The following is a 14,693-nucleotide window of genomic DNA, read 5'->3' as shown; positions in this document are numbered from 1 at the left end:
CTCCCTTTCAGCCATGCTGCACACTTGTCCACAGAACCTCACACTGGAGCCCAGACAGGACCCCAGGCTGTGCTGCACCTCCACAAGGCAGAAGAGCTAAAAGGGGCCAGAGATGGACGCTTAGTCTCTGGCTCAGGGAGCCCAAAAAACATGTTTATTGTTCAAGATGGCTCATATTGCTGAGTAGGGTCTGAGTGCATGTGCCCCAGCCCCATGTGAGATCCAGAAAAGACACCACACTGCAGACACAGGATGCAGGAAGGGAGCCTGCTTCGTGCCCTTCCTGGGGACAGCCCTGGCTGGGCCAGGTAAGGACAGTGTGCAAAGTTCAGACTACCTGTCTGCACCTGCTTAAAAATCCCTGCCCTGCTCTGGCTCCACCAACTCTGGTTATTATGCTGCTCCTGACCCAGGGTCTATAAAGTACCATTGGGCCACTGACCTCCCTGCAGCGAGTGGCCACCCTATCACCCCTCACTGCCTGGAACAAGGAACTGGGTGGAGGACACTCGCAGGGAAACTTGGTCCCCTGTGCACACAAGTGCCCACGCTTTGAGAGTAAACATATGAATTGGTAACTGCAGCGGTGCTCATCCATCAATAAATAATGAGTTAATAAATAATGAACAGCACACACACATAGAGGAACAAGGAGTGAGCAGAGACGTGGAGAGACGGTGCAGGACGTCTCTGGTGGGGCCACGTCCAGCCCCTGACACATGGCTGAGGAGAGGGAGGTGCTGGGGTCGACCCGAGGGGCTTAAGGCATGTGGGAGGCCGCGGGGCCTCTCTGTGGTCGGTGCTGTGTGTCAGAGGCTGGTGGAAGACACAGACAGCGTGGGCGAGGACGGTGGCGGAAAGTTGAGCAGCTCCAGCACGGCCACGCCCACACTGCTGCGCCGTGTGAACATGCAGGAGGCAGCTACCCACTTGTTGGTCCTTGGGTTGTACTTCTCGATGGAGTTGAGGCTGGAGCTGCCATCGTTGCCGCCCACAGCATACAGCCAGCCGTCCATGGCCACCAGGTCATGTGTGCTCCTGGGGATAGGCAGCCAAATGAGTTGTGTGGGTGGGACCACAGGAGGAGCCACTGGGGGGGGGCAGATCCACTGGAGGAGCCAGGGGCGGGGCCACGGGAGGGGGGGGGGCTGGGTGTCCCCAGTGGAGTGGAGACAGTGGAGCTGATCTACTGCATTGGCTAGAACGGCCCAACCTGGTCTGCAAACCTGCGAATGTTCATGGGTGCCACGCTCTCCCAGGCGCCGGCCTTGGGGCTGTATCTCTCCACTGAGTTGAGGCAGCTGGTGCCATCATTGCCCCCGGCCACATACAGGGCGCCCTCCAGCACCGCCACACCTGCAGAGCTGCGCCGGCTCAGCATGGAGGCCACCGGGGTCCATGCATTCACCTGTGGTGGTGAGGCCTGAGCTGAAGGCTGACACAACAAGGGCACCCCACCCATCCCCCTAAGCAAACCCTAACCCAGGCAGGATATCTGTGAGATAGGCTGGATATGAATGGCTGGCCTGAGGGTGGAACCCCCAGGCAGCAGTGGGCTGGGGGACTGCCATGGGGTGCACTATGCACCTGGGGCTCATACTTCTCCACAGTGGCCAGGTGTGAAGAGCTGTCATATCCACCCACAGCGTACAGGTTCCCATCTGCGGAAGGCAATATACCCTGGTGCTCCTGCTGGGTGGGGGGGTGCAGGTAGGAGGGTGGGCACCACAGGAAGCAGGCCCTTTCACCCACCGAGTGTGGCCACGCGCACATATCGCCTCCGGGTGCTCATGGCAGCGATGGATGTCCATGTTCCCGTCAGGGGGTCATAGCGTTCAGCGCTGTGGGCACCAGACTGCTGCTGACCCGTAGCCACAACAGAAAGGCTGTCCAGCCCTAGGACCTGCCCTCCCCCATGGAACAGCTGAAATCCCAAGGAGGCCACCACGAAGACTCTGACTCAAGTCCTACCATAGCCAACAGCAGGACCTGCGGGGTGGGCATGGGTTGCTGCCTGGTTGGGTATTCCTGGGCAAGTGTCCCCTTTGGGCCCAGCCCTAGACTGGAGGAGAGGACCCCAGGAAGGAAAAGGGATGGGGAGAGACCAGGCCTAAGAACTGCTTGGCCTGAGGTAAAGAGGCTTTGGGGACCCTGGTGGCCTGGGCAGGCAGTACCCTTGCCATCATCCCCCATCAGACACAACTTGGTACAGCCTCACCTCCTGCTGCCGAGCCACCCTGCAGGGTCATGGGGGCCTCAACCCCAGCTACTACCTGTTGAGACAGGAGGCCCCATCGTAGCCGCCAGCTGCGTACAGGAGCCCATGCAGGGCAGCTACACCCAGGCAGCTGCGCCTCGTGCCCATGGACACCTCAGGTTGCCATGTGTTGGTCACAGGGTCATACGATTCCACAGTAGCCAGGTCTGAGGTCCCATCATAGCTAGGAGAGGGGTCCACTACTGGTCAAGGAAGGCCTAGCAGGCATGTGCCAAGCCCCGGGCCCAAGCCTGGCCTCTATGCTTACCCGCCCACAGCATACAGCCGGTTTCCTACAGCAGCCACTCCCACTCGGGCCCGGCGTGTGGACATGGAAGCTACTACGTGCCAGCGGTCAGTTCGAGTGTCATATGCTTCACAGTCCCCATGGATGGCAAAAAGACTCCCGCCACCTAGGAAAGGGGAGGTGACAGGATAGGAGGAGAGGCACTGGGAGTAACCAGTGGGAGTCTAGCATAGCCTGAGAGCAAGAGTGTTGGGACTCTGGGGGTGGGTCACACTCCACAGGGCCTGGGGAGACCCTGGATGGAGGAGGAGGGAGCAGGTCAAGACCTGACCAATGTGGTGGGCTGGGCTTGTGTTGGGTATGGCCAGGGCAGGGGTGTCAGAGGAAGGGGCCGGATGGGCATACCCACGGCAAAGAGCACAGGGCCGGCACCCTCACAGCGCCGGGGCCGTGTGCGGCTGGTACCCAGTACACCTCTCTGCTCGGGCAGCAGGTGGAACTTGAGGGCCTCAATGAGCAGATCCTTGCAGTCAGGGTGATGCCTCACCAGGCTCTCAGCATCCACGTGGCCCAGCAGGAAGTCGCGGCTCAGCAAGGGCAGCCGCACACACTTCATCAGCTGGGGCAGGAGTGCCAGGGTCAGGGGACCCTCAGGCACACTTGCCCCAGGGCTGAGACCCTGGCTCAGATGCCTGTACCACCTGTACGATGGGTTCTTGAGACAGATGCCTGCACTGCCCCCATGGTGTCCCTGAACGGGAGAGGCCAGGGACTCCATGAGGCACACCTAGGCTTCAGCCACCATGGTCCCTCCCCAACACCACCAGGGGTCCCGAGGCCTGGCCTTACTCTTGGAACGTGCTGCCTCCGAGTGTCCACGTCATGTTTGACCCAGCTCAGGACAGCACGGTAGACATCTTCTTCTGAAGGTACATTCAGGCTGTCACTAGAGACCAATTCCAGCACCTGGGGATAGGGGTCCTCAGGCATGAGATCTGGGGAGGGTCCTGCGAGTCCAGGGAGCCCCCTGAAGGTACCTGGGAGGGAGGGTCTGGAGGTGGTGGTGGGGTCAGTGTTTCTACAGGAAGGGGCCCAGCAGGGTCAGGAGCTGTGGATTGGTTCCTGGGGGCCTAGATCCCAAATAGTCTTGGGGACATGGAACCAGGACTGGGGTTTAGGAGCAGAGGCTGTTAAGGATGAGATGAGATGAAGAGTCCAAGGCAAAGACCTGGGTAGAGCCAGGAGATGGGAACAGGGTTGGGGGTGCCCAGGCGACAGGTCACAGGGTGGGCATGGGTCAGAAGCTGGGAACGAGGCCTGGGGAACAAAGAGCAAGGGGTGAAGGAGGGTGCTGGGGTGGGAAGGGGCAGGGTGTGGGTTGGGCCCTGTGGGCAGGTTACCTGCTTCAGCGGCAACAGCATGAACTCCTCGGTCTTGGCCACGTCCACAAAGTGCTGCAGCACATACCTGTGTGCTGCCTTGAGCAGGTCACTGCACGAGTGCGTATCGGCAAAGCCCCGGATGCCCAGGCAGTTGGAGGGGTCCAGCTGACTCAGCAGGAACTTGCAGCAGGCATCCCGGACGCCGTTCAGCTGCAGCAGGCTGGCAGCTGGGAGCAGCGTCTGTGGAACATGGAGATGGGGTCTGGTGGGAGGTGCCCAGGGTTTGGGGAGAGGCCTGTGAGGGGCCAGGGCATGGGGAGACCTGGCAGGAGGCACACTGCCTCACCTGTACGTTGCCCTCGCCTACTACAATCTCAGCGGTGTACGCAAACTGCACCAGTTGGTCCAAGGCCTGAGGGTCAATGTCATGCAGTGTCACATGAGTCTGGCGGCTCTCACTCATCTCATCTGTGGGGACAGTAGTCAGGCTGGTACCTGTCCCGGGAGAGCTGCAGAGAGCCCCCAAGTGCCACCCAGACTGTGGTACTTGCTTGTGAACATGGCGTGGAAGTAGGGGCTACAGGAGGCCAGCACCACCTTGTGTGCACGGATCTCCTTGGCGGCCACATGCAGGACGATGTCACACAGGAGGCCACGCTGCCGCATTCGGCTCATGGCTACGAAGGCATCATGGTAGTGCCGCTTGGAGTTGTGGGCCACACTGTGGCCCTCGCGGCTCAGTAGCTGCATGGCACCTTCCATGGGGGCTGCGGGCCGGGCCTGCCTGGGCCGCGCTCGCTCTGCCTCTGGGCTGCAGGTGGGCAGGGCCAGGTCAGGGTTAGCCCTGTAGGGGGGCTGCTCACCCACCTCCTCTGTGCCACCAGACTTCTGGGTATGGCCAGGGCAGCCAAGTCAGCCATCTGTCCAGCAGTCCAGTGGCCATAACGTCTGCATCAAGGCCCACCTAGTAATGCTGCCCGCCTGGAGCAAGACCTCCCCTCCTGTACAGGGAGCTACCCTGGAGCCAGACCAGACTCTCTTCTAAGCCTACTCCCCCTGGGGGGCCATCCGGACACTGCTGCCCTGACTGTCCAGCTTCCTCTGCCCACCTCCCTTCTCAGCTACTAAGTTCACCCATCTCTTGTTCTCCTTGAGAGACAGGTATCCTCTACCCTTCTAAGGAATGGGCTCCTGCCTTGCCAGCCACCCTTCCCATCCCTCAGCAGTACTGGGAATGTGGGAGGTGTACGCAGGGAACCGGCCAATGCCTGCTTTAAAGCAGACCCCTTGGCCCCCCTTACAGCAGGTGGACCTCCCGTTGTGGAGGGATTCAAGGGCAGGCAAGGGGCTTAGGGCCTCTCTTTCCAGGGGTCAGCACCCCTGGCCCCCCCGCAGCACTCAGGACTTCCCAGAACCGCTGCTGTGGCCGAAGGACCGAGGGGCTCGGACTTCACACGGCCCAGGGCTGCGGCAGCCTCTCGGGCGACGCCGTCCTCCCGAGTCCGTCGGTCCTCGGCGCCGCCCGCTTTCCGCCCTACTCACGCCGGCGGCTGCGGCTGCGGCGGCGGCGGCGCCTCGGGCCCGGGCCCCGGGCTGCCGTGCTCCGGGCTCTGCGTCCTGCCGGCCGGGCGCTCGCCGCGCGGCTGCATCAGCTCAGCCACCGAACTGCCGCCGCGAAGCGCGCAGGACGAGCGAGCGCGACTGCTGGAAGGATGCTCGGCAGCGGTGGCCCCTCAGCGTCGCGCGCCTCCCCGGCTGCAGACGCTGTTTCTCGGCGCCGCCCGCCCCATCTCTCGCGCTCCGAGGAGGCTTCGAGGATCCGCGTTGGACACGGGTCAGCCCGGCGTCGCGCCACCGGATCGATTCCTCTCGTAGCCCTCGGGCCCCGCGTACTGCCCCAGGCGGACAAGCTCCGGGTCCCAGATGGCCAGCCACCTGCCGGTTGTGCTGTGGTGGGTCAAGCCTTGGGCCGTGCGCTGGCCGTTTGGTCCAGCCGTCCAGGCCCGCGGACCCCGCAGCCTGGAAGGAGGAATGCATCCTCTCCGCCCAGCCCCGGGCGCCCCGGCCAGACACTCGGGTGCGTTTTCCGTGGGACCTCGCTGCACGGAATGTGGATGGTGCTGCTGACCGTCCAGCGAGATAGACACAGGGCTCTTGCTCCGACCTCGCATCAGGCGAAGCCAGTCCCGCCCCCCAGCACGCTCTGATTCCTGTCAGACTGTCTATCTGGATCCCGGCCGTTTCTGTTTTCATTGTTTTCTCCACTAGACCCTTGGCTTGTCATTGGTTTGTGGGTTCTTAGTACAGAAGTCTCCACTGTCGTACGTTTTGTCTGTTGTCAGAGCCCGGCACACGCACGGGTGGGCCGCGGACAGGGCCTCGATTCCCCAGGTGGGAGTTGTTATTTCAGCGTGTCACGGAGAAGGACGCAGAGCTCTGACCTGGCCCGGCCCGCGTTGGGCGAATGAATGCCAGACCCGTGCCAGAACCCACCTGAGGCCATGAGGGTGCGAACGCGCCCTCCCGCCTGGAAGCCACCGGCTACGCAGTCGAGAATCGCAGAGCCAGCGACAGGGCGGGGCTCGGCCGGGGGCGGGGCCGACCCGGAGGTAGTGCGGTAGCGCACGGCTTTCTGGGACCGGAAGTGCGGCGCACGCGGCGGGCTCGGCGTCATGGCGGAGGCCAGGAGCCGCAGGAGGTAAGTCTCTGCGGTATTCCTTGCGGGAGCCTGGGCTCCGGGCTGTCCTCACCCCTTTCGAAGGCTGGGGCTAGTGGGCTGGCGCCTTGTGACCCTCGGTGACCCGCAGGCGCCTGGCGGAGCTGACGGTGGACGAATTCCTGGCCTCAGGCTTCGACTCTGAGTCAGAGTCGGAGTCCGAGGGCGCCCCGGAGGCGGCGACGCGGGAGCGGGAGGCAAGCGGACGTGGAGCTGCGCGGCGTCGGGAGCCCGGCAGGGGCCCCGCGGCCCGGTAAGCCGGCGCCGCCTGGGTGGCTTGCTGGGCCAGCCTTCCTCCGGGAGGGGCGGGCGCTGGCGGGTGACGCAGAGTTGCGTTTCTGACCCGGGAGAGTTCGGTGTGGGGCGGACCGAAGCGCGGTCCTGTAGCGCGCAGGGGCCGGTAAGGAACCACGCGAGGGGCCGGAGGGAGCGTTGAGCGGAGAGCCGGGCCGGCTCATGCCTGCAGACCCAGCCACTGGGAAGGCAGAGGCAGGAGAGCCCAAGTTTGAGGCCAGCCTGGGCAGTTTATCAGTACCCTGTCTCAAAACAGAAAGGGTTGGGGATGTAGCTCAGAAGAAGAGCGCTTACCTAGCGCTTGAGGAGCCCTGGAGTCAGTCTCGAGTGTCCTCACTACAGTAACAGAGCGGATACCAAGTGGCCAAACTTGGGAGGGCGACCACCTGAGTTTTGAGTGACAGCCCGAAGGGGTAGGCTGTGTGGACAGTACAGCAGGAACTGAGAAGGTCTTGAAGTGGGAACCCATGAGGAAGGGGTGACTGGCAGGAGAAGTGGGAAAGTAGTTGAAGATGCACCCAGAAGGGTGGGTGATGAGGAATCAGGTTAGATCACCCAGTAAAATGGGAAGTTTCCTCAGAGCGAGAGCTGTGAAGCAACATCATGTGACATGTTTTTTAAAAAAGGGAAAAGGTCGCTCCGGTTTCTGTGCCAAAAAGGATCATAGGTGACAAGGGTGGGAATGGAGAGGCCATTATGGTGATTGAGAGTTGAGAGATGTGGTGGTTTGCAAGGAGACTTTGGTGGTTTTGAAGATGTTGTTGATGAGTTCTAGGGACAGGTCTTTTGTGGGGACTGCAGCAGAGCATGGTGCCAGCACAGCAAGTCTGGGGAGAGCACAGGTTGAGTGTCTGTGTGCTAGAGGTTAAAACAATGGGGAGAGGCTTCTGGGTACAGGAGTCCAGAAGAGAGTTGTGTTTTCTGAAAGCTTAACATTGTGGGAAACCTCCTGCTTGTTGTTGATGGCTGCTGTGCAGGGAGCAGAATAACCCTGTGGCCTCTCTGAGGAGGCCCACAAGTGGCTGTGTGGACAAGAAGCCAACCCCCTGCTGGTTTTTCACTGGCTTACTGACTCCTGCCTTCTCAGTGGGCATAAAGGCAGTGCCTCTGAGCACAAGGACCAGCTCTCTCGTCTGAAGGAAAAAGATCCAGAATTCTACAAGTTCCTGCAAGACAATGACCAGAGCCTGCTCAACTTTAGTGACTCAGACAGCTCTGAGGAGGAAGAGGAGCAGTTTCACTCCTTGCCAGGTGCACTGGAGGTGAGGACAGCACAGACCTGTCCAGCAGGGCACCTGTGGCTTCTACACCCTCCTCCACCATGACTCTTCTGTGTCTGGTGTAGGAAGCAAGCGAAGAAGAAGACGGAGGAGAGGATGGGGACAGAGTCCCTGGAGGACCTCAGCGGAAGAAGAATGAGTCTGTTCCCGTGACCCTTGCCATGGTGGAGAAATGGAAGCAGTCTGCAAAGGTGAGAAGAAGGAGTGTGGTCTGAGCAGCTGGACCCCACCACAGGCAGGAGTCTCTCCCTTGTCTCATTGAGGTGCTCATGGCTGTACAGGTGGGAAGAGCCCTTCTCTGAGCAGCACACAATGTCCACATGTGTAGAGTGCTAGGATGCCCTGGTTGGGATTCTTCAGTCATAGTTCAGCTTTTCTCTCAGGGGCTCTGCTCCCTGAAGTAAAGCCATTGTGGGTGTATCTGTTAGGTGTGTCTTGGTGTAGTTTCTCTTGCTTTATAGTGGGATGCCAACAGATAGTTCGTAAAGGAAAGATATTTAGTCCTAGGAATGTAGCTCAGTCATAGAGTGCCTGCCTAGCATGTATGGACTCTGGGTTCAATCCCCCAGCACTAGGAAAAAAAGAAAGAAAGAAAGAGCAAGGGGAGGGAAGGGAAGGAGGGAGGGAGAGAGGAAGAAAGAAAGAAAAGGTGTTTACTTGGCTCACAGTTCTGGAGGTGGGAAGTACAACAGCATGGTGCAGCATCATCACATGGCTGGTGAGACAGCAAGCTTGCTCCTCCAACTCAGGACTCTCAGCCTTTTCCCCTGGGGCTCCTGAGCTGGGCTCATTCCCTTTCCGGGAGGATTATAGACTTGTCTCCATTTTAGTTGCCAGAACACGGCTTAGTGGCCCCGCCCCTACCTCTGCCCTATTTCTGAGGTTGTGGGGAAGGGTCTCTTTTCTCTCAGGAGCAGGTTCTTGGAGACAGTTATCTCTTGCTCTGCCTTGTGCAACCTCCTGCTCCCCCAGAGTTATTGGTCTCTTGCTCCTTCAGCACCTCACTCCCAAGCTGTTCCATGAAGTGGTGCAGGCATTCAGAGCAGCTGTTGCTACCACCCAAGGAGACCAGGAAGGTGTTGAGGCCTGCAGGTTTCAGGTTACAGACAGCACTGGTGAGCAGGGTCTACAGGGCGGGTCAGGCTGGCTTACTTGCTCTCCTGTGAGTGACATCTGTGTCCCTTCCTCACAGTGTTCAACGCTCTGGTCACCTTCTGCATCAGAGATCTCTTTGGATACCTACATAAGCTGCTGTTTGGAAAGGCCCCAAAGGATACCAGCAGGTGAGAGAAATAGGGTGATCAGAGCTCTGCTCTGCAAGAGAGGACACTGTCCCCAGGGCCTTGGCCCACCTAGGACAGAGGCATGGCAGACTTTGGGGGCTCCTGAGAAGGAAGAGCAAAAGAGGCCTTTGGGGGATGTACTCTTGCCAGTGGGGGTGGCCCCACTCCTTGCCTTTTTCTTCCAGAAAAGAAATTCTATGCTGAGGATTTCTTGAGAGCATGGTGTGTGCTTGTTGTTTTTTTTTTTTTTTTTTTGGTATTCGGTGTTGAACTCGGGTGCTTAACCACTGAGCCACATCCCCAGCCTTATTTTTATATTTTATTTAGAGACAGGGTCTCACTGAGTTGCCTAACGCCCTACTATTGCTCAGGTTGGCTTTGAACTTATGATCCTCTTGCCTTCACCTACTGAGACGCTGGGATTACAGGCGTGCACCACTGTGCCCAGCGTGTGCTTGGTTTTAATCTTAGATTTTCCCAGGGCTTGGAAATCCAACTTCTGTCAGGACACCTTTGAAAGAAAGCAGAAAGGCTTCACTGGGCTGTCAGCATCATGAGGGGATGAGGAGTACCTTCACTAGTGCATGAGAGTGTTCACGTGTGTGTAGGCAGTTCAGACCGAAGAGGTCAGGCGAGGAGGGTGGAGGACAAAGCAGTGAGATGAGCAGGCAACAAGACAAGTGGTCCATGCAACTGGACCTTGGGGAGCAGCAATAGATGCTGACTGAGATGCCAAAAGGGAGCTGAATGGAAAACTCTCAGGGCCCTGCCCTTGGTCCTTGGTGTGTTTAGCCGATTTCTGTGAACATCGAGAAACTTACAGGAACCGGCTTTTGTTGTCAGATGTTCAGTCCAGAAGATTTAAGGGTCCAGAGTTTTAGGAAAAATGTTTGTGAATGTGCATGGTTGGGTCTTCTTCCCAGTGCGTCGGGGCCAGAGCCACCAGTCTGCACCAGTGAGTGGTGCCTGGTTAGGCCCAAAGTTCCTGAGTGCTGCTGGGGGTTGTGGTGTGACAGGGCCAAGGGAACCCAGAGGAGGCTGATGTATGAGGAATGCAACTGGGGCTGGGCCCTTCTGGGAAGAATAGGACTCAGTATTTCAGAGGGCAGTCGCTCTGCTTTGGCTGGGTGGGTGGTCTGTGGGAAGGGCTGGTGCTGCTTTACTGGGGGGTGGGCAGCTGTGTCTGTCAGCTGCACAAAGCCCCTCAGCTTTTGTGGAGAGAGGTGGGAAGTCTGCTCAGGGCAAGGTATGGTCTGAGACTCACTGAGGCAGCCTTGAGTCTAAGCTGCAGGAATGGGGATGCGTTTGGTTTCTGCAGGATGCTGCAGCCGTCCAGCAGTGCGCTCTGGGGGAGACTCCGCGTGGACATCAAGGCATACCTAAGTGCAGTCATGCAGGTGCTGTTCCTGTGGGGAAGGAGCATGGAAGCCCAGATCACAGTCAGGGCCCTTGCCATATTGGGTGGTCCAGTGTTTTTTGTGCCTCAGACTCAGTAAGATAGTGCCTCACAGCCCCCTTCTGCTTCCCTAGCTGGTGACCTCTCTGGCAGAAGCTACCGTGTCAGCGGCTGTCCTGCAGCACATCAGCAGCCTTGTGCCTTACTACCTAACCTTCCCCAAGCAGTGTCGCATGTTGCTCAAGGTGAGCAGGCCCATCATGCTCTGTTGGTGTGGCTGGTGGTGCACACAGCCACCCCACAAATACATCCCATTCCTGTTCAGGGCAGAAGTGTCACCTGCACCTACACTGGCTTCTGGCCAGCTCCTTTCCAGCCCTCCTCCACCTGGGTACCTCATCTAGGGCATCCCCCGACCCAGGCAGGCCAGCATAACTCGGTGATGTGAGAACAGGTTGCACTCAGGCATCTGTGTCCTAACAGGTTTTGAGAGCTGGAGTCATTATACATTCTCATGCACACGTAATGGTAAAGGCAAGTTGTCACGGTCTTGCCTCTACAGGGCATGACATACTGTGTTCTGTGTTTTGGTGCCTCTTACTATTTTGCTACCAGCTTCTCCTGATGTGTTTTGGGAAGGGCTGTCTCCCAGCAGTAACACAGGAGCCTCTGGCTTGGCTTAGGGAGGGGAGGCATGTGCTGGCTCTAGGGGTTCCTGGGTAAGAAGGCTGGGGCAGACAGTGACATCTTCCCTTTTCAGAGAATGGTGGTTCTATGGAGCACGGGTGAGGAGTCTTTGCGGGTGCTGGCTTTCCTGGTCCTCATTAGAGTCTGCCGGCATAAGAAGGACATCTTCCTGAGCCCTGTCCTGAAGGTAGTGTGGGCCCTGAATCTGTCCATTAGGTTCTGTCTTGGGAATCAGCCTGAGGGTCTAACAGGCTGCCTTTGTGGTCAGTGCCCTTAGCTGGGCCCTGGCATCATGGCTCAGGGCAGACTAAGGTCCTTAGATCCCATTCCTCACCAAGAATGTAGGAGTGCTGACAGACACGGGAACCCTCAGCCTTCTGGGCTCTACCTCGACTCTGCTTCAGATAACCGTCCCCAAGGGGGAACATCTTGTTAGTGGATGAGAACTTTCTACAGAAAGAATAGAATAGGTCTGAGGTCACAGCCAGCATCCAAACCCTGCTGTCCAACTCCAGGCCTAGGGGGTGCCCATCTGTGTGCAGGGACCCTCTGAAACCCTCATAACTGGCCCAGCGTGCAGCAGGACTTAACTCACTCCCCACCCCTCACCACACACCTTCCCTGCAGGGTCCCTCTGCATACCTTAGACTGTGTAAGTCTGGCAAGCATACGCTTGGGCATATGCATGGGGCTGAGCAGCATCAGAATCCTGAGGAGTTGGGGGTCTGTGCAAGGGGGTCTGCAGCCATTGGCTTGGCTGTAGTTCCTGCTTGAGGCAGCAGCTCCAAGAGAAATGTCTAGGTGTTGGCAGATGGCTTGGAGCCAGGTAGTGGGTTTTGGGGTGCCTCTGACTGGAGTCTCTCTGGCAGCAAATGTATATCACATATGTGAGGAACTGCAAGTTCACCTCTCCAGGCACTCTGCCCCTCATCAGCTTCATGCAACGGACATTGACTGAGCTGCTTGCCCTGGATCCCAGCATCTCCTACCAGCACGCCTTCCTCTATATCCGCCAGCTCGCCATCCACCTGCGCAGTGCCATGACTATGGGCAAAAAGGTGCACACAGCCATCCCTCCAGACTTGGGAGCCTGACCAGCAGAGGGCCTGGGGGCCTCCTTGAATCCAGGCCTAGCACCTTGGTGGATGTGATGGGTGGGCACACGGGAGGGGGCACACTTGGCTACTGTCCTGGGTGCTGACACTCAGGCAAACTCTGCTCTGACCAGGACACGTACCAGTCGGTGTACAACTGGCAGTATATCCACTGCCTCTACTTGTGGTGCCGCGTCTTGAGTACCCTTGGCTCCAGCGAAGCCCTCCAGCCTCTGCTCTATCCCCTCTCGCAGGTGGTCATTGGCTGCATCAAGTGAGTTCATCGGGCAAGTTTTTGGCCAGTAATCTTGTGTCCAGGGTCTTTGGGTCTTGGCCATCCCTGTTGGGCAGGGCTGCTTGCAGTCAAGTTCGCTGCAGAGTGCTCTGTGCTCTGAGGGCTGAATAGGCCCAGCAACAGTGCGAAGGCCTTTTTGGTTTCTTGTGAGGTGCTTTGTGCCAGTCTGACCAGGAGGGGGCATCTTTGTCCTGAAAAGCATCCTCTTGAGCTTTGGCGATTAGACTAGGAGGGCGGGTGGAGGGAGGGAACCCTGAAAGCAGGGAATGGGGAAGAAGGGAGCCAGGAATGAACAGCCCCCACCCGTGTTAAAGTGTAGTGGATATGAATGCTGCATGGGTGTCCTCCGGTCCCATCGCTGAGCAAGGGAGCAGATGCTTAGACCAGTACCAAGTTCAAAGTGTTTTGTGGTACCCTGTTCTGTTTGGGGGAATGTGATGCTACTTCCTGTGGGCATTGTGACTCCTCACCTGCTGGAGTGACAGGAAGGCCCTCCTGGGGGTTCAGAGGCAGTGGGTAGCCAAAACTGGTGTTGAGTGATGACTTAACCAGCCTCTGCCCCTTCCTGCCTTGCCCCTCCCAGGCTGGTCCCCACTGCCCGCTTCTACCCCCTGCGCATGCACTGTGTGCGTGCCTTAACACTGCTGTCAGAGAGCACCGGCACCTTCATCCCAGTGCTGCCTTTTATCCTTGAGGTGAGTGGGTTCTGCAATCTTGGGTCAGGGTACTTCAGTTCTCCTGCCTGCCCCTGAGTCTGCTGTGAGGTCCACATCACTTCCCTGAGCTTTGCATGGGTTCAAGGAGCACATTACTCTGCTCAGCACTTTACCTCCTAAGCTGGTTGTGAGTGTCAGTCACTTAGGCTCTGAGGGTTGAGCCTGAGGACAGTGGGTTTGCAGTCAGGGAACAGACTCTGGCCACAGAGATATTTGCTCAGGGCTGCAGCGGGCAGGAGAGCTGGGCTTCAAACCCAGGTTTGTGGTTTCAGAGCTTCCAAGGCCCTACCTAGACCACTCTGTGCACTTGAGCACCAGTGCTGCTCTGAGGGAGGCAGGTTAGTGTCAGGTTAGGCCTTAGCCCACAGGATGTTCAAAGACTTGCTGTCTCCAGGTCACAAGGAAAGGGAACCCATGCCTGTTCCCATTCCCTTCCACTGAGGCAGGTTGCTGTTTGTGCTTTGTGAAGCTGTTGTGGAAGCCACATCTGTTTCCCTGTGACAGCCAGGTGTGATTCCTAACTGCCCCTGCTGTGGCCTCTCTACCTTGGCACCTCACTGAGGGCCTCCTACCCTGCCAACTGGCTCTAGGTGTCTCCCCAGTCTCTTCCACTGCTGTGGCATGGTTTCTTTTTCTCCTTCATCCTGGACAGTGCTCAAACACTGACCCTGCCTTGGTTTATTGTAGCTGCACCTTGTGGGGCCTCCCATGCCCAGTTGTAGGTTGAGAAGGCAGATCACAGAGGCTGAAGTGAGCAGGGCATCTGGGCCTACTATCCCCTGATGTGAGGGCAGGAAGGGATGTTGAGAGCAGTTCCGTTTGGGAGTCAGGCCTCCTCCCAGAAGGAACTACTTTATTGTTTATTGCTGGGATCAATCTTTATCTGGAGCCCAGCTCAGCCGCACAGCGTCCTGGCCTAGTGCATGAGGTCTCTCTCCATGGCTTCCATTCTGTGCCCCTTTCCCCCTCCAGGCTCCTGCATGTACCCTGGGCTCCCCTGCCTTGGGTGTGAGTCTCAGGAATTGAGGAGGAATATCAAGGCCAAG

At 58.3% G+C, this 14,693-nt stretch overlaps 2 protein-coding genes across 6 annotated transcripts in view; one reads left to right on the top strand and one right to left on the bottom strand.

Annotated features, from left to right (window-relative positions):
• Positions 1–132: 132 nt before the first annotated feature.
• Positions 133–6,698, bottom strand: Klhl17 (kelch like family member 17). 4 transcript variants are annotated; one of them, XM_027947726.2, is made up of 12 exons: positions 5,429–6,698; positions 4,438–4,697; positions 4,233–4,354; positions 3,905–4,126; positions 3,354–3,470; positions 2,910–3,255; positions 2,526–2,670; positions 2,274–2,441; positions 1,753–1,841; positions 1,588–1,661; positions 1,227–1,408; positions 133–1,038 (listed from the first exon to the last, which is right to left on the bottom strand). In XM_027947726.2, the coding sequence occupies exons 1-12, from the start codon at positions 5,533–5,535 to the stop codon at positions 810–812; spliced, it is 2,061 nt and encodes a 686-aa protein (XP_027803527.2). In that variant the 5' UTR covers positions 5,536–6,698; the 3' UTR covers positions 133–809. The 4 variants fall into 4 exon arrangements, with proteins under 4 accessions (XP_027803527.2, XP_027803528.2, XP_071473318.1 ...); XM_027947727.2 differs by having other exon boundaries at positions 2,910–3,123; XM_071617218.1 differs by lacking the exon at positions 133–1,038 and having other exon boundaries at positions 1,319–1,408; positions 1,601–1,661.
• The window catches only part of Noc2l (NOC2 like nucleolar associated transcriptional repressor), a 12,326-nt gene continuing 4,124 nt past the window's right edge, over positions 6,492–14,693 (top strand). For both annotated transcript variants that reach the window (XM_071617216.1, XM_027947729.2), the window contains exons 1-12: positions 6,492–6,584; positions 6,694–6,855; positions 7,984–8,158; positions 8,242–8,367; positions 9,174–9,291; positions 9,369–9,459; positions 10,778–10,856; positions 10,990–11,100; positions 11,616–11,729; positions 12,412–12,600; positions 12,771–12,910; positions 13,515–13,626. In XM_071617216.1, the coding sequence (XP_071473317.1) occupies positions 6,559–6,584; positions 6,694–6,855; positions 7,984–8,158; positions 8,242–8,367; positions 9,174–9,291; positions 9,369–9,459; positions 10,778–10,856; positions 10,990–11,100; positions 11,616–11,729; positions 12,412–12,600; positions 12,771–12,910; positions 13,515–13,626 (1,443 nt within the window). In that variant the 5' untranslated portion in view covers positions 6,492–6,558. The remainder of the gene's footprint in view (positions 6,585–6,693; positions 6,856–7,983; positions 8,159–8,241; positions 8,368–9,173; positions 9,292–9,368; positions 9,460–10,777; positions 10,857–10,989; positions 11,101–11,615; positions 11,730–12,411; positions 12,601–12,770; positions 12,911–13,514; positions 13,627–14,693) is intronic.

This window comes from Marmota flaviventris, chromosome 10, assembly GCF_047511675.1.
Source record: "Marmota flaviventris isolate mMarFla1 chromosome 10, mMarFla1.hap1, whole genome shotgun sequence".
Lineage (NCBI taxonomy): Eukaryota > Metazoa > Chordata > Mammalia > Rodentia > Sciuridae > Marmota > Marmota flaviventris.
Note: the sequence above shows the minus strand (reverse complement) of the source record. Positions and strands in the feature narration are given on the sequence as shown.

Coding starts and splice junctions, on each gene's coding strand:
- Klhl17 (XM_027947726.2), bottom strand. CDS start 5,535: ATGCAGCCGCGCGGCGAGCGCCCGGCCGGCAGGACGCAGAGCCCGGAG. Junction 3,256..3,353: donor GGAGGCAGCACGTTCCAAGA/GTAAGGCCAGGC, acceptor TCTCCCGTTCAG/GGACACCATGGGGGCAGTGC. Junction 1,039..1,226: donor GCACCCATGAACATTCGCAG/GTTTGCAGACCA, acceptor GCCTATCCCCAG/GAGCACACATGACCTGGTGG.